At 37.0% G+C, this 25,464-nt stretch overlaps 1 protein-coding gene across 4 annotated transcripts in view; it reads right to left on the reverse strand.

The window, feature by feature from the left end:
• trak1a (trafficking protein, kinesin binding 1a) overlaps positions 1-20,866 on the reverse strand; it is a 47,109-nt gene extending 26,243 nt beyond the window's left edge. For 2 of the 4 annotated variants that reach the window (XM_022673659.2, XM_022673663.2), the window contains exons 1-2: positions 13,450-13,607; positions 8,875-9,069 (exon numbers count right to left, since the gene is read on the reverse strand). In XM_022673659.2, the coding sequence (XP_022529380.2) occupies positions 8,875-9,069; positions 13,450-13,453 (199 nt within the window). In that variant the 5' untranslated portion in view covers positions 13,454-13,607. Of the gene's footprint in view, positions 1-4,612; positions 4,923-8,874; positions 9,070-13,449; positions 13,608-20,652 lie in introns of those variants that run through there. The other 2 variants (XM_022673662.2, XM_022673661.2) reach the window with 2 other exon arrangements.
• Positions 20,867-25,464: the final 4,598 nt, after the last annotated feature.

Here is a 25,464-nt window from a genome sequence, read left to right on the forward strand (position 1 = left end):
AATGCCCTTTATATACCGTATCATGTGAGTTTCATTCGGTTTTTTTTATAAACACCACTAACATTTTCAGCTTTTTTGGCCCTGTTCCAGTTTTTTTTCAATATGTGTTGCTGCAACCACAATCACACATTCTAAATGAACGAATGTTTTTAGAAACGGTAAAATGTCTCACTTTCAACATCTGACATATGTTATAAATTCTACTATGAATAAAATACGGTTCTAAAATGTGCTAATTATTGAATTCTTTTTTTTATTTACATTTATTTACATTTTACACAGCATTCCATTTTTTTGGAACTGGGGTTATAAACAGACTTTCTTTAATAAAATGCATCTTCATTAATTCTTGACTATTTATGTTAATTTGCATGCACAACTTTAGGAACCCAACTAATTAAAATACTTTACTAATATTTACTGATCCTCAAAAACACCAAAGTTAAAGACGAAACATTCTTTGTACACTGCAAAAAATCTATTGGCAAAAACTAGACAAAATATATGCAAATTAAGACAAATATATGTATATTAAGCAAAAAAATCTGCCAATGGGGTAAGCAAAATTTTCTTAGTAAGATTTCTTACAAAAAGCAATGGCAAAGTCTCAAAATGAGTGAAGTAACACCTAAATCAAGCAAAAAAGTCACTGTTTTTGGACACAAGAATCAGAATAACTTGATTGCTGCTTGATTGTGCTTATTTTGAGTTCAAATGACTTAAAATAAGGTACAAATTCTAAGTAAAATGATTAGGATAATTATCCCTAAAATAAGCAAAATAAAATAACACTTACAATGCTTAGTAAGACAAAACGTCTTATTAGAGAAGAAAATAAGACTTATTGCCTTAAATTTAGAACATTTCACTTGCTACGATTTAGTTTTTTGCAGTGTAATATTTCAAGCAAAATTAATGTTTTTTTGGACAATTTTTTTGGTTTCTACCCAAAAAAAAAACATGCCAATCTTCCAAATAGTAACTTTACAAAAATAATTCAAGTCAAAGAAAGTCAGATTACAAACTAGTAAACCTTTATTAAGCTTTATGTGGGGTGTTGTATAAGATTCTAATCTAATTCTAAGTACAGCTATCTACTGAAGGAAGCCATGTCGTCACAGTGAGTTATCAGTGAATTGCCATGATCAGTCATAAATCAGACTTAAGCACTAGTCTGAAACCTACTGCTGTTAAACCTGCACATGATGATTCATCAACAACAATACGTGAGCATCTGGAATGTTAATGAAAGTTAATGGAAGCCAAGTTCATTGTTAACTGTAGTTGTAAAGATTTTAAAATGATATTTGCTGTGACTTTTAAACACATGTGCACACAGGTTGTAATATATTAAAGTGCATGTGCTTTTTCTTATACTTATACTTTTGTACTATTATACTCTACTGCTTAACAGCAACACTGCTGCTTAAAAAAAACAAGTCACTCTGTGTAAGCTGCTAATTTGCATTGCTGCTCTTCTCTTCTGGCAAAGCTTCAGTTCACCCAGGTTACTGTCAACATCGTTCCACATACAAAATCGTTCCACCACAAAGTTCTCTTTGACTGAAACATCACTGGAGTTTTTAGCACAGCTACAAACAGAGGCTACAAATTCTAAGTAAAATGATTAGGATAATTATCCCTAAAATAAGCAAAATAAAATAACACTTACAATGCTTAGTAAGACAAAACGTCTTATTAGAGAAGAAAATAAGACTTATTGCCTTAAATTTAGAACATTTCACTTGCTACGATTTAGTTTTTTGCAGTGTAATATTTCAAGCAAAATTAATGTTTTTTTGGACAATTTTAGAGTGATGGTCAAACCTTTGTTTAAGCAGAAACACATTTGATCTATCAGATCATTTTTTAACAAAGTCTAAAGAGTTTAATTACCTTTGTTAGGGTTATGACTTATTATTAGGGGTCTGGAAATCTAAAAAAGAACACAAGAAAGAACTGCTCATAAGTTTGCTAGTCGAGTCAAAACACATTTTGGACTGCACAAGACTATTAAAAGGCTTAGCAGACTATGGAGTGGTGCAGCACTATTCTCTAGTGCAGAGATGTGGGTTGTGGGAAAGTGAGCAGATTTGTATGAAAAGGTCACTGCCCCAAAGCAGGTTGCCAAAACTTTCACTTTAAGACTTTTTATGTCATTCTGAAACTTCAAATAGCAAGTAACCCAACAAGAAGTCTCCTCTGAAGTTTTTCTTCTTTTTTTTGCCAAACATTAGTGTCAATAAAAGCACAACCGCTTAATAGTGTTTGTGATTGCGTCATTGAGTCACTGCATGCTGTGTGAATTGTTCTGCAGGAGCAGGCCTATTGGTAACTATTCACTGGTCTCACATTCCTATAGAGGCACAATGGCAGCACTCCCACCCAGAAAGGCCGTGGCTATGAATGAGTCCGCCTCTAGGGACACAAACCCCCCAACCACCAAAAAAGAAATAGAAAAAAACATCACACACACACCAAATATAAAAACAAAGCAAAGACGTGGGAGAGAGGGGGGTGACAACTGGGAAAAAGAACCCATGTGAATCGGGCCGGGTGGGAGGTAGAGTGGGTGTGTATATAAATGTGGGAGAGTGGGAGAGTATAAATGTGTGTGAAGGGGGGCACACCTCTCCCCTGGCTGAGGTGATCAATATGCTGAGCAGTGCTCTGCAGCAGAGTGAGGGCAGTCAGAGGCCTGAATACACTGCAGAGGATCAAAAACAGTTCCCAAATGTGGGTCAGGGGCTCCATACAGTAACACACTGATGAATGAACAGGATCCTACACCACACTACACACACACACACACACACACAGACATCAGTCACGTGGACCAAGACATGCTGTAAAAACAAGACTGCTATAAATCTGCCACACGTGCTGTAGTATGTTTCAACTTAAACATTGAAAAAAAAGAAAGTGACATTATAATGATTTTATAATGATGATTAAATATAATTAAAATTAAAATAATTAAAATATATTAGAAAAATCAACAATTTGCAAGATTAAAGACTGAATTAAGTTACTTCATGTACTCTAATTTATCACACTGTCACACTGATATCAACCATAAAATAAACTGAAATGCCAAGCAGACACCAAGCAGATCCTGATGGGATTAGCATGTGTACTAGCATGCGGCTAGGAAGCAAATGGTTACATCAGTCTAATAAAATATGGATAAAAGTAAGATACAGTTGCTGTTGTTACTGTTCCCTACTGTCTTTAGATAAGTTGGTAAGTTAGTATGTAAATACTGTAGTTTCATTTAGCAAAGATGTGAAGAATAAAATCAGCAAGCAAATGCTTATTTAACTCAATGCTAACACTACATTCACGATAATCACTGCTAGGCCACACATTGTTTCTACCCAAAAAAAAAAAAAACATGCCAATCTTCCAAATAGTAACTTTACAAAAATAATTCAAGTCAAAGAAAGTCACATTACAAACTAGTAAACCTTTATTAAGCTTTATGTGGGGTGTTGTATAAGATTCTAATCTAATTCTAAGTACAGCTATCTACTGAAGGAAGCCATGTCGTCACAGTGAGTTATCAGTGAATTGCCATGATCAGTCATAAATCAGACTTAAGCACTAGTCTGAAACCTACTGCTGTTAAACCTGCACATGATGATTCATCAACAACAATACGTGAGCATCTGGAATGTTAATGAAAGTTAATGTTAATGGAAGCCAAGTTAATTGTTAACTGTAGTTGTAAAGATTTTAAAATGATATTTGCTGTGACTTTTAAACACATGCGCACACAGGTTGTAATATACTAAAGTGCATGTGCTTTTTCTTATACTTATACTTTTGTACTATTATACTCTACTGCTTAACAGCAACACTGCTGCTTAAAAAAAACCAAGTCACTCTGTGTAAGCTGCTAATTTGCATTGCTGCTCTTCTCTTCTGGCAAAGCTTCAGTTCACCCAGGTTACTGTCAACATCGTTCCACATACAAAATCGTTCCACCACAAAGTTCTCTTTGACTGAAACATCACTGGAGACCTGCAAAATAATGCTGTGTTTTAGCACAGCTACAAACAGAGGCTGATTTTGGTGCACTGGGTCTGATGCAATGGAGTAAGCTCATTACCTGCTGGAGTTGGGTGAAGCTTCTGTGTGCATCTTTTTAAGTTAGTTAGTTTAGTTGATTTCTAATGTCTTCTTATGTCTTTCTGATATACTAAGTATTGCCTTGATAATCTCCTTCCCTTCTTTCTCCTTCAGTTCTCACATCCAGTCTATTTTTAACACTTCATTACGTGCATAGATCATTTCTTGCTTGCTCGTCACTGTATTAGTCTAATTAGCATCCATTCTCTTTCTATCTCATTTTCAGCATATCAGCACCCAGCTCTAGAAGAACATGCATCTTCTAACTGCACCAGAAACACTGCATGATGCAAGTATAATATTTTACCACATATTATAGATACATACACACAGACTTGCCAGATCTGGAGAAGCACATCCTTTATGATCTTCATAAAACTTGATGAAACAATCATACAATAAAACAGATCTCCTTCTTACATAATTGAAATAATGCACATACTGAAAGAGCAAAAATCAAGTATAAACCCTCCAGTCTTACCATCAGCACATTCTTCATAATACCAGTCCAGCTCATAGTAGTCAGCCTCCACAAATCTCTGCATGCTCAGTCTCCTTCAGCTATGAGTCGCTGCTTCTGCTGTCCACTGCCCGAGGTCACAAACGCACACACACACTCAAACACACTCGCCCAGTCGCCCATTCTTTCCGATGCCAGTCAGCCGAGGCCTAACTAGCAACTGTAGCTATGTGGAGCATCCCATCCCCAGTGGGACGGATGAAAGGGTGTAAATTTTAAGGGGTGCAGTAGAGAATCAGCGGTGCTGCGCAGAAAGTCTTCTCACACAGCACTGCTGTAGTCAAGGTTGTATCAGACACACCGGGAGGTGGGGACTTCCTAGATGAGCTGCCAATCAGCTTGCACTGCATCAGGAGAGAGCCCCTCCTTTACAAAGTCGTCACGAGATGACATCCCACCCTCTCCCTGTTCCCAATGCTCTCCTCTGCTACAACGCCTCCCTCTAGAGGGGTTGCCTAGCAACTGGCTCCGACTCTAGCTAGAGGTGGTGTCTGCATGAGTGTGTGCGTGCATGTGCTGTTGCCTAACTTGGCTTGGCTTTTCTGTCTGCTTTGCATCACTCTCTCTCTCTCTCTCTCTCTCTCTCTCTCTCTCTCTCTCTCTCTTTCTTTCTCGCCCTCTCTCTGTTTTTTACCACCCTATTCCATTCCAGGCCAGTCTGGTCTGTATGCTGATGAATGAATGGATGATACTGCATGAATGTAATCTATGGATTCGGCCTACGCGTGAACAATAGCAGCCATTGCTGGTGCTCCCGAGCTATCTGCCTGCCAAAAGACGCAGCTGACTATTTCTAATCCTTATTGCCAAATGGGGCTGGAAGTAGAACAGAAGGGGAGCAGAACAGCCACAAAGGCCACAGAGTTTGCTGCATCCAGATCAGCCGTTCCTAAATGCATATATGGCAAGAACGCCTCATCTGAGCTTTGATCTGAATCACGTTCTGAATAAATCACACTGCATTTATCAGTTCAAACTCCAAAAACTGTAACCAAGCTATACCATTTATAATATTCTGCCAACGGTCCTCATAAAACCTCCAAAATTAATCACCTAATCATGTGGCGCCTGCCACTGCGCTCAGCAGTGATGCAATTTTCCTGAGCCCGGAGTGGCTGCCGAGATGACTCGCCTCCTGCCACCTCACCAGCTGACCGGCTTCTGGCTTAGGCTGATGACATCACAGAGGTTAGGAAATAGGGAGGTAGGGTAGGAATCAGACATGTGGGGAAAACTGATACACTGTTGTAATATCAGATAGTATGCATGACTATTTTAAGATGAGATGTGAAACAGTATCAGCTAAGATGGAACAAAGAGCAAAAGAAAGAGAAAAAAGAGAAAATTTATGTTCCTCATATCTAAACTGTACCAAAAATAATTTAAATAGTACTAATTTCATCAACAGTGGCAAATTATTTACCTGATTAATTATATAAAAATGGCAAAATAATGACCAAACAACCACAGACAGCCTTTCAAAATGCCCAAATACTTCACTGTAAAAAGGTAAACTATTTACTGCTGTGCAAAAACTTATTCTGAACTCCTCAGAAGTAGAAAAATAAGTCAATATTTTGTTGTTCTGCGATATGTATTACAATACCGAAAAATACAGGTATTTTACCAGACTTTTTAATATTATTATATTAATAATGCCCTCCATGTATAAAAAACTGGAGTAAAATAAAATATGCTGGTCTCATATATAAAGAAAATAGTGAACTGTCCTTTGTATTTCTTTTTACTTTTGACATTTCTAATTAATTTGCCTTACTTCTATGTGCACTTGCACTATTGCACATCCTACAACCTTGCAACTCATCTTTCCAATATTTAATTATTATAATATTTGCTGTTTTACTGAAGTCACTTTAGATGATTTTCATTACCAGTTCACTCAATGATTAATTAATTCTTGCACAAAAGAATCATTATTTCAATACTTATATAGCAACAGGAAACAAAAAAATGCAGTGACACGAAAATACCATGAGAATCATCAAGTAAATATGATTGCTATTTACTCACACTGCACTGCAGCAGATTATCCAACAACAATCATTCCTCATTTGTATTGTACAACTTTTGATCAGTGAGTTGGAAGTACTGATAACATTCATGATAAATTGAGAAAAGCACATTGTGACATACAGTGAAGTAATCTATACATAATAACTATCAAATATTGCCAAATTCCCATGTCTTTATTTTAACACAGACCAACAACCCCAGGTTTGCTAGAAATTTTCTGTATTGTGCTCAAGACATTATTAAAACCACAACAGTGGTTTGTACAACATAAAATAAAGAATGATAATGTTTCAAAGCTAGTTAAAATGCAGTGAATTACTCAGAATGCAGACAATGGTTACTCACACACACATACTGTTTGTAAAGCTGGAAGTTCTGGTTAGTATTGATTTTTTTTTTGCCTGAGGGGAGGCTTTCAAACAAAGGATGGGCTCCATTAAGTAGGAGTGGGAGGGGTCCATTAATATGTTTTTTTTTCTAGTGAACTGCAGACCTGGCTGGTCAACAGGAGCATGGCATGGACAACTAAAAGGTTATTCAGCAAAATGACAGAATAGAAACTCCAATGAAGCTCAGAGAATTCCTCCAAACAATTTCTTAATGTCATTACAGAGAGCATACACATGTAACTAGGTCGGTCACAATGAATACTTTATCAATATGTTGTACAATAAATAGACATGACTTCAATAGGATTATCGTCCACTATGTTTCCTTGCATGTTTGTTTACATACAAATGAAGATGCACAGTGACAACAACATGCCCAGATTTTAAACTCAACAGCAGGTCTTGGCACAAGGAGTTTAAAAAAAAAAGACAAGACAGAACAGAACAGACCAGATCACTTTCACACTACTACACCTCATCTGTGTTCTATCTGACCACAAACAACAGTGTGGAGGTGGCACTTGGTGCCCAGTCTCAGTGGGAGTGTTTGCTGTGGCAGCTAAGCTCAGTTGTCACTGACTGGCTGACTGCACACATATTGAGCCACCCGGCCACAAAAGCCACAGATCGTGTAGCATAGTAACAAGACTAAATAAACAGAAATCAACACATTAAAATTAAAGTCCTACAGGCCCTTAACCAAACTCACTATATTTCTGCAGTAAAGGATCAGCACTGGTGATTCATATATGCTGCTATGAACTCATAAAACAGAAAGAGCAACTGCATGCTGTTCTTTTCTGTCCGTGTATTACTAATGAGAAAAGGTCTGAAACTGGGAGGAGATTCAGCATTTAAAAATGGTAACTGCCCTCTAGCAGTACACAGTGACAGTAGCTAAGGAAAGTAAAGGATTCTCTGACTAGAAATCAGGACCCTTGGGTTCTTACGCAACCTCCACTATCCCAGATCAAAGAGAATAATTACTGTAAACCCATGCATGTTTAAAGTCTTATGTCAGAAAACAATTTAGTGTCTACTGAACTGAATCACTTGTGCCAATTAAAAGACTGCTGGTCAAATGTTTAAAACACCCACATTTTTCTAGCTGTTTTAATATTTAGCACATTTAAAGTCACCTACAATGAATCACCTACAATACAAATAATGTCTAGTTACCTCAAATAAATGTAAGCACTAAACTGCAAAAAACATTTGAGGGGAAAATGAAGAAGAAACTATAATGTAAAAGAACAATAATATAAATATGTTTTCACACCAGCACTTTTAAGTAATTACACTCTGGTGCTGACCAAAACACCATCACTAAGACCATTGACAGTTTGTGGTCTTGGTAAAGAAGGCTCTCTTGTTGCTCCATGTTAAATTGCACAAAAATAAGCACTAGTCCAGACACACAACCATCTTCCTGTATTTACCGTCCTGCTTTAAGTTTAAAAATACAAAAAACTAATGCAAACCACAGCTTTTTCTGGGAACAAGTCACTGGTTACACACGTACATATCCTCTGTAGCAATGAAAGTAAATTAAGCTTTGAAAATTAATGGAAACAATTTGGAAACCTTTTTTCTGTACATTTATCTTAAAAAAACACCTGTGTGTTTCCAACAAAATAGAAAGACTCACATGCTCACAGATTTGATAGGTTGAGCATATAACAGAAACAAGGAGAGAGTGAGAGTAAATAAGAACAAGAAAGAGAGAAAGAAAGGCCGAGTGATGGGAGCCAGTTATTAAATGTAAGCACAGCTGAATCCTTGTATGAGTGAAGGACTTACGGAAGTATTTGAGGGTCTCCTCAATCTGCTCAGTGGTCAGGTCAATAGTAGTGTCGGGGGAGATGAGGGGCGTGTGTAGCCAGTCGTCGTGGTCATAGCCGTATATGGTGTCCGCTCTCAGCTGATAGTGAGGGAGCTGCTCCTCCAGCAAACTGATGATTTCCACCTCTGGAAGATCAGTGCTGTTACACACATCTGGCACACAAGAGGATACAAAAGGAGAGTTAGAAAGTGACCTGCAGGGGAATTCAGATAACAGGGTGTATTTGGATCAGTCACAATATAGTGATGATAGCATTGATGCAACACTTGAGTTGGAAGAAATCAGTTTACCTGGTTATCACATAAATGAATATAAATTTAATAAAGAACAAGCTACAAGAGATTTCCTGTAAATGAAGTGCCATTTTTACATCTTAAGCCTGAAGCCACTTCTATGTAATACAATCCATCCCATTAATGATAAATAAATAGTAAAACATTAGATTTATGTTTTTTTAAATATGAATCTATACCTAGAAAGTATAAATTCTCTTTAAATGCAAACATTACATAAGAATTTGTACAAACAACACTCAATGTGCAAGTCTACTGACATATCTGACCTATAGCACAGTCATATACCAGTACTGTATGTGCACCTAATATTATATTCATCTGTTGTTATTATTATTATTATTATTAGGATAATTAATCTCTTAGTTATTCTGCCAAAGTTAATTATTCAGTCCTTCAGGCCTATTTTTAAATAACTACTGTAAAATCCTGTTTGAAATTATGTAACTGTGTGTGTGTGTGTGTGTGTGTGTGTGTGTGTGTGTGTTGGCCTTCCACTAGTCCTACACTGGAAATAAACTTGGGCGGACAATAGATTTGAAACTAGCAGCCTCTAGTGGTCTGTAAGAAAAATGCATCATCTCTTACAGGCAAGCGGGGGTAAGAGTTCTAACACAATTCACACCAAATAATAATGAACTCTAAACTCTGAGCTCTAAATTCAGCTCTCTAATCCTAATTCAAAATCCACCTTTACATTTTTGCTAAGTGGGCAGCATGGTTGCTAAAAGTTGCTGTTGCCATCACTTGATGTTCCTACAGATGTTGTTCACCTCCATGACTAACACTCAATCTTTTAACATTAAACGTTAAACATTACGTAACCACATGTCTGAAATCAGCCAAATACACAAAAGAGCTCTACCACAGTCCTCCTACATTCCCAGCACATCCCATTCCTCCTTCAGACAGCCACATCTTGTTCCTTTCAATAAATCTTCTCTGTGTAAACAACCATCCCTTGTTCTTAGTGTTGAGCAATATTTGGCCATGCTGTTCAACCTAAACTCTTCTTTTCACAACAGGGACAAAATGCCTCACGTGTACAAGCATGCTGCCGAGTCCCATACAAACAAATCTGAAGGGTCAGTACAGGTAGTTCTATTTTTTTTCTGGAAAATCCAGGAAAAAGAGAGAGTGCCACACAATGGACAAAGAATAGGGCAAAAGAGCTAAGTACAAAAAGATAGTCAGCACATTTCATTTTGAGGCAAAATAACAGGGTTATTTAAATACTCTTGTAAAACCTTGTCTGAGCCTTTTTACACCCAACCAAAACCACACACTTAATACTTAATACATCAAAGAGCAAATTAAAATAAAATACTCAGTAAATACTTTAATGGTATCTTTCAAGTCTAATGTTTAATTTGACTACAAACACAAGACAGCAAACAAGAGCTCTCTCTCTCTCTCTCTCTCTCTCTCTCTCAATCCAACTGTTTACATTCCTCAGTATGAATCATTCTTTCTTTACTGTTTACTATCTTACTTCCTAACCAGCAATACAGTCCCTGTCGAATCACTGGGTTCAAGAGAATGATCATCTGGACACAACCTTAAACCACTGTTCTCCACAGTTTGTGAGCTATATGTTAGGCAATACCTGTTTTCATTAAATAAGATATTTTACACTCAACTGGTGTCGCAGTAACAATGGAATGCACTTGAGAGCAAAACATTAATCTGTAGGACACATTTCAGAAAAATGTATTTAATGACAGACTCCTACAAACACAGCTGTGAAGTTGTGAGCAAGTTGCTGAACAGGCCTGACCAGGACCATTCAGTGCAGTCGTCAAAGGTCCACTAGAAGCATGCACTGTGGTGTGTATTTTAAAACAACATGCCATTATTGAAACCACTGTTCTCCAGTGTCAGGTGACACAATCACAGCTTATGAATTTATTTTATTTTAACTTTAACAATGTTAGTCTTCACCATTTGCCACCTGCTACCTGAAATTCTCTTTGTGTACAGATCTGAGAGTTTTAAGGCAAGTAAGGAGGCCAAGAGTCAGAACAGATCTGTGGTTTTCTTCTGGTAGACCACAATGTGGTGACGAGTGGGTTGCTAGAGGGCTACATCACAGCATGTGTTTTCTCAATTACAGAACAGCAACTTTGAAGCAGTGACAAGTTCCTGCACAAGTTCCCCTGTGGAGGGGATCAGGATACTGATCCTGATATTGAAATCTTGAGAACTGGCCAATACCAATCTGATACTGTGTTTTTATGATAACGTTGTGGCACCAAAACAACATGTTGTAACAATGAAGTCAGAACCTCACCATATTTAAATGACATATACTAAACCTGTACTCAAAAAGTACTTCAGATCTGTCCATTAGTCCCTAATCACAAAAGTAAACTTTGGTTTGAGGTTTGATGCGATTCTTATGTGTAAATCATTTCCACAAGTTCATTATTATTTCATCATTATTTTCCCCAGCAAATAGAACCCAGCAGAAAGTTCCAGTGGCAGGACAGAACATGCCAGTTGGCACATCGGTAAAGAATGCCAACATAATGGTTATGGAACATCACAAAATCCGAACACTGCGCAAACAGTAAAATATAAGCCCTTACAGTGATGTATTTATTTTAATTAAAAACATTCCATTACTGTGGCTAAGCCTGGGCTTTAAAACAATTGTCATGCTATACTATACAGCTCTGTAAAAAAAATCAGAGACCACTTTAGTTTCTCTGATTTTGCTATTTATAGGTATATGTTTAAATTAAATTAAATTAATTAATTAATTAATTACATTTAAATTCCAAATAAAAAAATGCAATTTAGAACATGAATTGGCAAAAATGAGAAATGTCTAAAACAACAAAAAAGATGCAGAGCTTTTAGACCTTAAATGATGCAAAGAAAACAAGTTCCTAGTCAAGTTTTAAGAGTTTAGAAATAAATATTTAGTGGAATAACACTTTTTGGTTTTTAATCAGTTTTCATGCACCTTGGCATGTTCTCCTTCACCAGTCTTGTACACTGCTTTTGGACTTTATGCCACTCCTGGTGCAAAAATTCAAGCAGTTCAGCTTGGTTTAACGGCGTGTCATCATCCATCTTCCTATTGATTATATTCCAGAGGTTTTCAATTAAAGTGGTCTCTAATTTTTTTCCAGAGCTGTATTTATTTCTCTCAAAACAGATTATTTGCAGTCAAATGCATAAGTACTAACAGATCTTTAAAAAAAAATAAAAACAATTTAAGCACTATCCCTTTCTAAGTACAGTATAGTGATTGTTATTACAATTTTCAGTTGACATGATAATAACATTGATCATAATATGATAAAATAATATCACATTGTTCACTTCTAACACCGTGTCTAAAGCTGTGACAGTTAATTCTAAGTCTAATTCTATGTCACTCCAATGTGTCCACACTGAGTGAAGGTTACTGAGAGCTCTAGAGATCTGGAGGAGAGAGTTATTGAGTGCATTTGTCTTGTCTGACCTGGCCTGTGATTATTTTGGGGTTGTGTGTTTATGTGGCTGTGCGACAGCATGACCGGCCAAAGTGTACTGTCCTTCCTGTACCCTCGACCACTTCAATATGGCATCAGACCAGACACGTCCTGTAAACCAGAGCAGCTCCACACTGAGCAGCTGAACGGCAGCTGAGTGAAAACTCTGATAAGAAACAGCTGTTCGGCCAGCGCATATAGAGGCCACATACTTTCTGTATTAAAACAAAACTGCACTTAGAAAAACTCTGATCTAGACAGCATAAGATGCTAAATCAATAATAACAACAACAGCAGCTGTTGGCTGAATACAGATGTTTATCAGATTGCTTTTTTTTTATTTGTGTGCTGCTCTATCGATTTAAAAGGAAAACATGTCCGTGAGCCAACACTCCAGGGTACAGAACATGGAACGAAAAGACAACATTTGTCTGGCTAGACAAAAATCAATACGGCTTCAAAAAGGAAAAAACTTGCAGAGAGTTTTTCCACAATGAAGTTGCAGAGGGATTGTTCTGAGTTAAAATGAAGCAAAAAAACAAGAATAAAATACACCAAACTCCATAAACTTCATGAGCAGCTTGGGCTGCCGGCTCCGGAGAAGAAGTGAATAGGGTCAAGAACACCTACTAGTTGACCTCAGTGGAATCACATGGCCATACAGCCATACGTCAACGCTCAGCCAACACCTCCACACAACTCCACACAGTCACTGTCCAGTCTCAAAGTTTCTGATTCGTCCGATCTGAGTACTTACTCATGGTTCTGCCGCCACAGGCTCAGTCTTCTCTTGACCAACTTACATTTTCCTCTCCTTCGGGGAAGGGCACAGTGTCGAGAGAACAAGTTTGGAAGGGAGAGAGCAAAAGAGAGAGAGAGAAAAAGACTGAGGCAAAGGAGGGAGGGTGAGAGGGAGAAGGAGAGAGGGAGTGGGAGGGAGAGAGTGGAGTGAACGCCCAGCCATGTCTGGCATGCTGATGACACCAGTCACATGCCCCCCTCACTAAACATAGACTGGATTACTCTGCAGCCACTGGCCCACTGCAGTCATTGTCCTCTTTCTACTGAACACTGGACCAGTCTGAGCTTTCTACACACAGCGGATCATAATGGCAGGGTTTATAAACACAGTGTAAGTGTGCGAGGAGAGACAGGAAGTTGGAAAGGCCCTAAGGATCTACGAACAGATTAAGCGCTTTTGCAGACTGAGGCACTGAGACAGAGTGGGGGGGGGGCTTACTTTTACTTGCAACATTTAATCATCAAGCTCTTTATTGGAATACTTAATTTAATTACTCGAAGAACAGCCTCAAATCTTTATTGCAATGAATCCATATTATATTGGAAACTCTTTGGAAATTTCTTTAAGATTCTAGTCCACGTTGACAACTGTTCCATTCTGCCAAATCCCAAAGTGTTTTACTGAATTTAGGTCCATTGATTGGGAAAGTAAATGAAGAACACTGGACTGAACTGAATTTGTCATGTTTATGAAACCCATTTGAGAGAAATGTTGTTCGGGACATCACATTTCTGGAAGGAGCAGTTGTAATATTGGTATATTGTGGCCAACAATTCTAAAAAAAGTGGTATTAAAGTTATAAATGATTGGTGATAATGGTTCAGAAGTTCACAAAAAAAAAAAATCCCCACAACATCTCAGCCGTCAGGTCATTGGATTAATGCTGTTGATGTCAAATTTAGACCATTAGTGCATCTCAGCAGAAATTATGATTATTATTCAGATTATGCTAAATTTTTCCAGTCTTCAACTTCATAGTTTTGGCTGACAGAAGTTAAACCCAGTGTGGTTTTCTGATGTTCCGCTGTTAGCACATTACCCATGCCAATATGACACATGATGAAGGATAGGGACTAGCACTGTCCCCCATGACTTTTGTGGGGCCTCCTGCATTGTATGTGCATGTGATTCCTGAAAAAGATGCTTGTTTGACCACCAGTCACAATTCATCTGGCACCTACTATCAGGGCTACCTCAAACTTTGGTAATTCACATTATCTTGCCATGTCCGTGTTCAAACTTGCTAGAAAAACACACACAGGTGTGGCTGTTCCCAAGCCATCCCTTGAGGTTACATTTAATGACCAACTTAATTTTATTCCACGACTTTTGACATGTCATTGTATAATGTAATTATCCACTTTTTCACAAAACTCAAGAAACATTATAAATATGATATATCTAAATTAGAAATGAACTACTGAAATTAGCTATTCTAAGACAATGCTAGGACAATGCTAGGTCATATTTTTATGTACACATTTGGGCATTGTTAAATGTCATAATACATGTGTGTATTATGCATTTAAAGGTAAATTAATCAAGCCCTGCATTAGAAAGATAGATCTTACTTTTTTGCTGAATATGTTTGCTGTATGCTGTGATTCTACGATAGTCAATATATCGAAAAACCTACTAAGACCTACTAACTAAATATCATGAATTATAGAATTTGACAACCAGTACTCTTCACCACAGGTTCACTCTATTCATTTGATTAGCGCCACCATATGAAGTCGAATTTGGACGTAAATCTCAGGGAGATTAGGGGTCCTACATTTTAATAAAATATATTTAAAAATATTGATATTGGATGCCTTGAATCAATACATTACAATACAGTTGATATACAGTTGATATAACAATATATTATCCCACCACTACTACTGTGTACCCAACATACAACTCAAGCAGCACATCATATGGTTTAATAACTGGATTTTTGTTTCATGAATGACCAGCAGATGACCTATAAAAAAAAAAGGTCTGGCAGATGTACACAGGTACAGTGCACACGACAGACATGCAAACATGGCTTTCCTCACGTCAACAGGCAGTGTAACCAGATGCAAGAGCACCCTTGGTACTGAGCTGGTCAGATGGATATAAGATTCTGAAATGAAACCTGACTCCATCTGAACCATTGCCACCTATAGACTGATATAAATCAGCCCAAGTGCAGACATGTGCAATGGGTTCATATCATTGAGTTCAAACAAAACCTTCAATAGGCCTTTGAGACACAAATTGAGCTGAGCTGAATCCTGCTTTAATTCAGGAGAGCTTGTGGGTTAAAGGCTGTCAGAGATCTTGAGCAATGCATCAGTTACTTTTCCAAAGATTAGAACTGCCTGGGCATGTTGTACCACCACACTGGAACTAAGCCTTTCCCATTGGCCTTTTTTTTCCAAAGAAGGGCATTCTCTACAGGTTTGTATAGTATAAACTATTAACATATATACATTTTGGAACATAAGATCTAATTGCATTCAATTATAAAAATATACGTAATTATATTTCTAATAGAGTATTATTAGCTGTATTCCACTACTTTGTTTAAAAAAAATTAAAATCTGTAAATTGAAGACTGGAAATGTCTCAAATAAGACCATGTTTAAAAAAATGTATGAATGGCAAAGTATATATTGGCCATTCTATTAAATAAAAACACACCTTTAATGTCTGTTTTGCTTATGTTTTAAGCCAAAGCAAATTATAAATGTGAAGAAAGTGTGGGAACAGCTTGCGATTAATGGAGGATGTTTAATTTTGTTATTAATCCTTCTTAAAAGAAAAGTTCTGTTGCTCATAAGTTAGACCCATTATTAACATAATTCCCTCTTTTCTGTAATAAAACAATAAATGAGCTTATTAGAAACACAAGCAGGCTTAAAATGAACAATGGGCTCCTTTAGGTCCAGTCCAGACAGTTTTTCTCTGTTCTGAATTTGACTATTTTTAGTATAAACCATATTAAACTTGCTTGACTCTGTTTTATGTAAGACTTTGATGTTCTCATGCTAATAATGTTTTCATGTTTTTTACTTTTTGTCGTTTTAAATCTGTCATTTTATTTTTACCTTGTTTTACTCTTAATGATAAATAAAATAATAAAAAAGCCCCAAAATGATAAAATGGCATCTCTTTACATAAATTTCCATTTTTTTCTATTTTGTTATTAGATTTACATTCCAATTTATACTGACTTAAGTCATTAAAGGACTCATCTACAGTTAAACACAGTTCTTCGCTCGTCAGTTGGTGTAGGTATAAAATGTCTATTCTGTGTTTAATCCATTCAGGTCTGCTGAAGTGTTTCAGTGAAGTCAGATTTGGCATGCATCCACCAGTCTCTCCTGGAAGAACATAACAGCACTTCTTGATCACCATGGTAATAACGGTTAAACAGGGGCTCAGCCCTGGAAACACTGAACATAGCTTTTCCTTCCAGTGAGTCACAACAAGCTGAATATGGAACTAACCACTGCAGATCCAGGAAAAAGATCCAGGCCACAGCTAGAGCAGTGCTGATGCAGTAACTCAGCTTCACACCCACACCGCCAAACAAACAATGAGCTGCACTGATACAATGCGACCTTACACAATGAACAGGCAGGAGACAAGAGAGCATATTCACAGAATGAAGTAGAGCCTTATGCCCTCAGAGACATAATACACTCACACAGGTTTCAGAACCACAATGTAGTGTCACTGTGCTATATTATCATATCTGTGATCAACAGATTTAGAGGAGGAAATCATTCAGAAAGGTTAATGTTACTATTAATACATGGGAATTAACAGCCTAATTGGTAGGTACGTGCTGTAATTCACTATTAGATTTTTAAGCATGTTTGTTTGAACCTATCCTATAACTATATCATATGTAATCATGACTATAACAACTCATTTGACATCCACAAGAGGGCAGCATTCCCAAATAATAGATAACTCCAAAATAAAAAAATGCTTGAGAAATGTTATGACCTAAAGCTATTTAAATGCATTTGAAACCTGTAGTTCTTCTCTGTTTGTCTGTTTTTAGAGCAACTATTTAAGCCGGTCACAATAATCACATTAACAATTATTTTAATCTTAATAATTTTTGCTGATCTTAGTAATGCCCATTATACAATGAACAGAAACAAATGAGCTGGTATGTCAACTTGTTCAAAACCAGCATTATTACTTTATTTACATTTTATTTATTACTGTAATTTATTACTATTTAGATATTTTTATTCCAATACTAATTAAATGTTTTACTAACCTTAACAATTCAAAGTTTACTGCTCTTTTAAAGGATGCATTCACAATATATACTATATACACTGACTGAATTTCTTCATTAGAACAGAGGAGAAGCAATCACTGGTAATACACTGGTAAAACTGCATTATTACTTTGAGTGGGTAGGTTCTTAGGCATTTACAGTATTTAAAGCAAGTGAGCAAGCCACAGGAAGCAGGCCATATGCAAATAAAGTGAAGACTGATATTCCATTATGCAACTCTTTCACACAAAGGAAATAATCTCAGTGCATCTGAAAAAAAATCAAGTGAGAGACAATCCCAGCACATAGAGAGTAGACATTTTATTTTATTGTATATTTAATTCCCAGCATATTTCAGTGGGAATGCTTGAAATTAAATAGTGTATTGATTCACATAGAAACCAATTTTTGTACATATTCCAGCTGAGCTTTAATTTATTTAAAATTATACACCAGTTATAGAACCAGAAGTTTACATACACTAGATAAAAATACATATGCATGTTTTTTCTCACTGTCTGACATGAAATCAGAACAAACCTTTCCTGTTTTAGGTCAAATAGGAACTGATATCTTGACTGATTTCTTTAAACTTTTCCATTGATGTTACACAAAAACTGTTTTTTTAGATGTGCCTTAAAAATACATCAACAGGTGTGTCTTTAATTAATGCAGATGTTACCAATAAACTTATCAGAAGCTTCCAAAGACATTACATCATTTGGGCTGGCACAAATTGTCTAAAGGCATAGTTAACTCAGTGTATGTAAAGTCTTTGCAGAAAGTCTTTGCAGAAAATAATAAAAACATATTCACAATTCTCTCTCTCTAATTATTCTGGCATTTGGCAAATATCAAATATTTTGTTAATCCTACTTGACCTAAAACAGGGAAAGTTTATTTTAATTCCATGTCAGTGAGAAAAACATGCATGTGTGTCTTTTAATATAGTGTACGTAAACATGTATATATGTACATTTTTATCTAAGCACCAAGCACTGTAATTTAGGATTTAAACTTCCAATCCTCTGCTGAGCTATTCAGATCGCTAAAAAAATTGGTTGTTTTTGGGGCCCTCATTGTGCAGAAAGGCAATTCTGATGTGATTGAATTTCCTGTCTCCATAAGAACCATCTTCATCCTTCTCTGTAAAACAAAGCTAGAGAAATACCTTCATCAGCTTGTAGGTGAGCTATAATACAGCAGGACTAGCTGTGTGGTGGGAATAGCTATTTCTAGTGCTGGGCAATACTAATGCAATTCCAAACATCATAGCGTTTTTCTAAATATAGCTTAATGAAGTGTTACCAAGATGATATGCAATGTATATTAAAAAAATAAGTAAACTCAAGCTTCTTGAGTACTAAAACTACCGGTATCCAAAAATTAAACCATTTTACCGGAGCGGACATGCGTCACTGTAAATCACAGTTTTAACTGTAAGATTCTGAACAAGCATAGAGTCTACAGAACTTTCTTAAAAGAGTGATCAACTGATTGCTGATGAGAAATCTGGCTTTCCTCTGCATTTCTCTTTCCCTCTGGGGACCTCTTCAACAAAGGAAGTGACCCACAACACATAACCCCATGGCCGTGTTCTCATCAACTCACACACACTCAGTTCCATAACAGAGTTACACAACCAGAGTACCCCGAGAGACAAGCTCAGAAAACTCACCCAGAGGCTCATTCTCAAGTGCAAACAGATCAATTACAAACCATAAGTATATAGCATTTGGAATGCAGAAAACTGATCCTATGACAACTTATTAGAACCCATGAGGTCCACTATTACAATAGCGGATGCGCAATACCAAAACACACATTATCTGTTACTGTGATGTAAGGCTATTAGATATGTACATTATCACCATCTTAAGAAAACAGTTACATCACTCTAAACAATACACAATATTTTCCTGTCTGCAAAAAGACTGGTCACTATTACTAAGGGTCTGATTCATTTAAAACATCCAACACACCCAATCTGAATCAGGCAGAAGATATTTGACCAGACCATTACAGTCTAATCTTGGTCATTAGACTAAAATTGAGCCTATCCTCAGGCCTGTTGATATAATGATGTTATTCACTTGAAATATATGGGCCTGACCTCAATATATTTTCTTAACTCAATTTTCAAAAAGCACAGTATTGATTATTAATCATTAGTGTTCATGTAAAGATTGGTGGCAGATATTGGATCATTTAGTGAGGACTATTTAAAAAACTATTTAAAAAGTTTTTTTTTTTAAATAAAACTTAAACATCTCTTATTGAAACACTGGAAGTCTGATCAACAGAAGCACTCTTTTCCATATGTGTGCATACACTGGCCCTAAAACACACAGCATTAGCGCAGCTCAGCATGTAAAAATTATTTTAGAGATTTCAGAAACTGTAACACTGTTGCAAAAATGTCCAATCCCCTCAAAAATTAGCAATATTACAGCCCAACATATAACATTGCATACTGCGAGTGTTATTTTTAGAGATGGGTCTACAACAGTCTCAGCACATAGTGTAAGGTCTATCTGTAACACAGTGCTCTTTACATAGGATAAGGGCATTTTCACACCTGCACTTGTTAGACCAGCCAATTCTGACTCTGGTTCATTTTCACCCTTTATGTGATTTGTTTAGGCAGGTGTGAATAGAGCAATACACTGTCATGTATTGTATAACTATTGAATTTAAATACTACATATAAAAGTAGCCAACAAAAAAGCTGTACTGAAAATTTTAAATTCAACATGTTTCCCCCCCCATGTACACTGCCACCCACAAAGACAGATTTTGGATCATTTTATCTGCTGTGTGAAAATTGCCCTAGGCAGACCCATCAGTTCTATGGTTGGAAGTCAGGTTACACCACACATTCCTACCTGTAATAGTTCCAGCATCTTTGTATTGAAGTGAATTGATCTGATTGGCTGCATCCTCGCTTACATACTGGTCCTCGTCGTTGTCAGGGGTGATGGGTGGTAGATGTTGTGAATGCTGTCTTTGAGGCAGTGGGTTCTGAGGGCTGGCTGAGGGGGGCAGGGCTGAGGCAGAAGCAGTGTGGGACGAAACTGTGGCGTCCAGCTTGGCTGATTTTCACACGTCAGCTGCACGAGCCATAGGGCAGCGCCCAGACACGGCTGACCACACCGGGTGAGGAATGGGACGCCTGAACCGCACCACAAAGGCTCTCGGTGTGGGCCTAGAAACAAAAGAGAGAAGAAGGAAGAGATAAAGAGTTATAGCTAAGCCAACAGTTATATCAAGATACAAACATCTTTATTTTCAGAGAGTCTAAAAAAGAAAAAGCTCATCACCTTAATAATTAATAATAAACCTTAATAAGAAAGCAACAAAGTGCATACAAAACTTTGTAGCAGTTTACACCCACCGTTTTCTACTAACCACCTAACAAGAAATCTGTATTTCACAGTTGTTCTAACCACACACCAGCATAATGGTCTAATAATGCATCTACTTCCGTAAAACCTTCTAACTATAAAAGCTCCACAACCATTACAGAACTGTAGGACCGACCCAAGTCTGTAAAACTTGCTATTCAATTCAGCAATTAACGCAATTAAAGCAGGAGTGGATTAACTCTCAGCTCTGAAACATTAAACCTCACTTTATCTACAGTCCAGACAGAAACAGCCACTGCATGCACTGACTCCAGTCAGAGTGATAAATCTGGGATTATAACAATAGGCTACACTTTTAATCTCTAAGTAAAGTTTTCCTCATTTCAATTATTAAAAAAAAACATAAGTAAATGACTTAATAGAGAAACGACAGACTTTTCCATTCTGCTGGAATGTGAGAATTCATGACAAACTAACAGCTGTGGTAGGAGCAATGTTGTATTTTATACTGAGGAGTCACAAGAAACAACACAAAACAATACAATGGCTAAATATAAGTGGCTTACAGTCATGAAATACAGAACCAGAAATAAGTTTACAACCACAAATCAGAAAATACTGGTTGTTATTGAAAATACCAAAAAAAACTGTGCTTCTTACATTTCTTTGACTTTTATTTAATTTAAGTCAGTATGAATACAGGATATTTTATGTTTTGTTTGTTCAATGCCACTTAATTTCTGCATTTCAGGAATGCAACAAAGTTTGGCTAGTAATGAGAAAAAAATCAGGCCCTTACGCTGCTTTAAAGCTTTATGTCTGGGTCTGCAATCTTATCCACAAAGGGTACATATGGCTGGAGGTCGTAATTCAATCCTAGCAGAAACACATCATCAGTTTGATAACTGACCAATTTAGCCGTTTCTAAAAAATTACCACTTCTCCCTTTTCAGAAATCAGTAATTCGGTCTTGTTTTATTTGGAAAACATTTTACATAAAAAACCTAAATGTCCTTTATTTAGACATGTATTACTTATTTAAATAAAAATAACAATCATCCCAAAAGGAAGAAATTATTGATAAATTATAATTCTTTGGAAACGATCAATTGTTTAATCAAGTGGAATTAGGTGTGATGCTGGTTGTTTGTAATGAAAACCTGCAGCCAAATCAGCCATTTGCGAATAATGTCCGACACCCCTACTTAATGCCGCATAAAGCTACTGCTTGGCAGTGTCTCATTCTGTTAGCAAAACTTTCTTGTGAGGGATTATACGAAATAATGATATAATATAGAATTGTGGACAAGCAGTGTGTGTTCTCAAATTAGAAGATGTATACTTGTGTGTCTCTCTAGTCTCTACCTAGGACTTGTCCACATGCTTTATACACCATTAACTGTGTCTAACAAACCAATCCAACAGTTTAATTTCTGTATTAATAATACTGGAGCAGTTGGCAACACACTATTAATAGCTTCAGCTTCAGGTCAAATAATGTGGGTTTGGTAGATGCTTGTGGCATTTATGTCACTGCTACCCTCTATCTGTCTTTTATAGGATGACTTTTGAATTCATTATCTTGCATCACAAATGTTTTCTTTCTTTGGTACATCAGCGTATATGGGATTCCATTTCTATTTAGGTTTGGTAGAGCACAGATTTACACATTTAGTAAATATTACTGTTCACTTTAGCAGTACTGAGTGAAATAGCCACACATCCCCAAGGCTGAACATGATGTGGGATCAGCTGGGTCACAGGTTTCTGCACGTTTATTTACTCCAGCCAGAGGAGCATTAAAGGTCAGACTCTCACGCTTTCCACTCCAGAACCTAATCTACTTCATAAACCCTAACACACTACAGTCCTCCAGCTCATAGAACAGAAACAGCAACACGGCTGCCACACTGTAGCTCAGAAGGACATACTAAACAATGCTCTGAGGCTCTGTGTCTATAAATAGTCCCTTCTTAAAAATAAGCAGTGACATATTTTAATGGTGGAATGCCTTCAGGTCTCAGTCCCTCTGGCTCACAGCTCTGAGAAAGGAAGGAAAGCAAGTATCATATGAAGGTGAATGCAATGCATTCACGCCCAGCCTGTGTGTTGTGGAAAATTCCCCACAGATGGACACAGACATTACTCACTCACAATACACACTGTAGCTCTCTCCAACACCCTGTATTCACATGAGGTTCCTCTTCACTGAGTGTGAAATCTGTATCTAGGCATTTAGTCTTTCTCAATCATGAACCACAGTCATGCAGCCTCCACATGTAATACATGCAACTGTACAGCCTATCCCTATGAGTTCTCTATGTTTTTTCTTTGGCTCTTAGGTTTGCTTTGCCTTGTCAAGCTAAGCTGAGGAAGAAAAAAAGGGTTCCCACCACAAAATAGCTTCAAGGCATAAGAGACACCACCATATAAGAACTCAATCAAAATGTACTTAATCTGAAGATATTTAGCATGCTTAGTTCACGATTCAAGTGAGATTTGGGTTCAACTTATTTTGTCAATACAGATATATCAATACAGATATATATTTGTCAAATATGAAATATTGGCATCAGTCTATCTGGATTGACAAAATTAATTAATCAAAACAACCCTAAGCATAAACATTTACAAAAAGTAGGAACAATTCTACAGATCTTTGGATCAATAGATTCTGTAGATCTTTGTAGATTTACAAATGTAGTAGCATTAATAACCTAAACTAAGGTTGGGAAATTAATTGAAAATTATACATCAGCAGCCTAAGAGCATTAACATTTACAAATACCCTATCTAACAACAGTATTTTTCAAGATCTTTGTGTATTTAATATTTTATCATCAGTCTAACAGTGTATATAGAAACACATCACTGATCCAAATTCCAGTTCACACCCACAGCAGCTCCAGTCTCAGAGCATAAGCAAACAGCATTAGTGTTGGGTTTGATAATATTCACAATTACCGTCGATGTTTAAATGACACAGGTAGTAGTTGTGAAAAAATACTGTTGGCAGGTTGTAAGACAGCAATAAGCATCACAACGTGCCTTGTGCAGGGTGTATGATAGGGCTCTTGATGTTTAAACATGACATCTATTTCTGTCCACAAAGTAGAACAGCAAATATCAGCATCATAAAACTGACCTTGTCATGTGAGGATGTACTTTAGCCTGGCTAGCTCTCCTTGTTCAATGTGGAGAGGATTCTGCAATGTGTGCACTTTAATGTAGATTTTGATAAATATCTGTCTGAATATGGTCAAAATCCACAGCTAATATTGGTTCAAACCAAGTCAAACCAAGTTCTAACTGCACCTATTAAAAACATAAACGACACCGCTGTTACATTTTTCTGTTACAAGTCTAAAGAAACTCCACATAAGGAAAAGGTTTTTTTTAATTGTACAAGTTTTTCCACACAGTATCCATATTACAACTAACCATTTAACATTAACGCTCTGTTCAACTTAACTTATGTGTGTTAATTGAGTACTCTTTAGTAATGCATACATGAATTTCGATAAGAGCACCAGGCCAGTGTGTGCTCTAAATGTACATTTGCTACACAGTGTAGTTAAAACATCCTTTATCACAGCCTTCACTCTTCTTTTTTTTTTTTATCAGCACGTACAACATTTGCCCTCAGTCTCCCTGACAGAAACCATTTGAGCTATTAAAGGTGTCAATAGCTCCAAAACCACCAGCTCCCCTTTGTCCTCGCGTGTCCTGTGGCTGAACCTCGCTGCCACATGATATTCAACCGGCAGAGAGATTTAAACGCTGAGCCAAGCTGTAATCCAATATTTACTACAGCACAGCAGACTTCAAGCAACTGAAACGGATCAACTTAATGTATTAAAGGAACACAGGTATAACTGGCTGTATTATACACTTCAGAAATAAACTGCTTGAACATGAACTTAGTATGCGCTTTATCCCAATTGCCTCATTGTCTCACCTTTACATACATTCAATATAACTCTTTCGATACTACATAACTGTGTTCTGATCAACATTCGTGAGAAAAAAAAAGACACATTTCTATTTCTGCCACTGCACACCCCCTTTTGCCAGTAAAATGCCTGCAGCATGGGCATCCACATGGGTGAAGTCATGCGTATGCACTCAGCATCAGCAGTCTGCCAGGCCAGAGGGTCCTGCACTGAAGCACGTGTGCCCACTTCTGACAATACACACACAAGAGAGTGCCTGAATATCAAAACAAAGCCTCTGGACAATGTTCATACAAAAATTCACAGAGACACGTACACTTAACAACCATGACATTAAACCCACTGGCCTAATACTGTGCAGGAACCTTTCAGGCCATGA

Source organism: Astyanax mexicanus, chromosome 6 (genome assembly GCF_023375975.1).
Source record: "Astyanax mexicanus isolate ESR-SI-001 chromosome 6, AstMex3_surface, whole genome shotgun sequence".
In the NCBI taxonomy this organism is placed as follows: Eukaryota; Metazoa; Chordata; class Actinopteri; order Characiformes; family Acestrorhamphidae; genus Astyanax; species Astyanax mexicanus.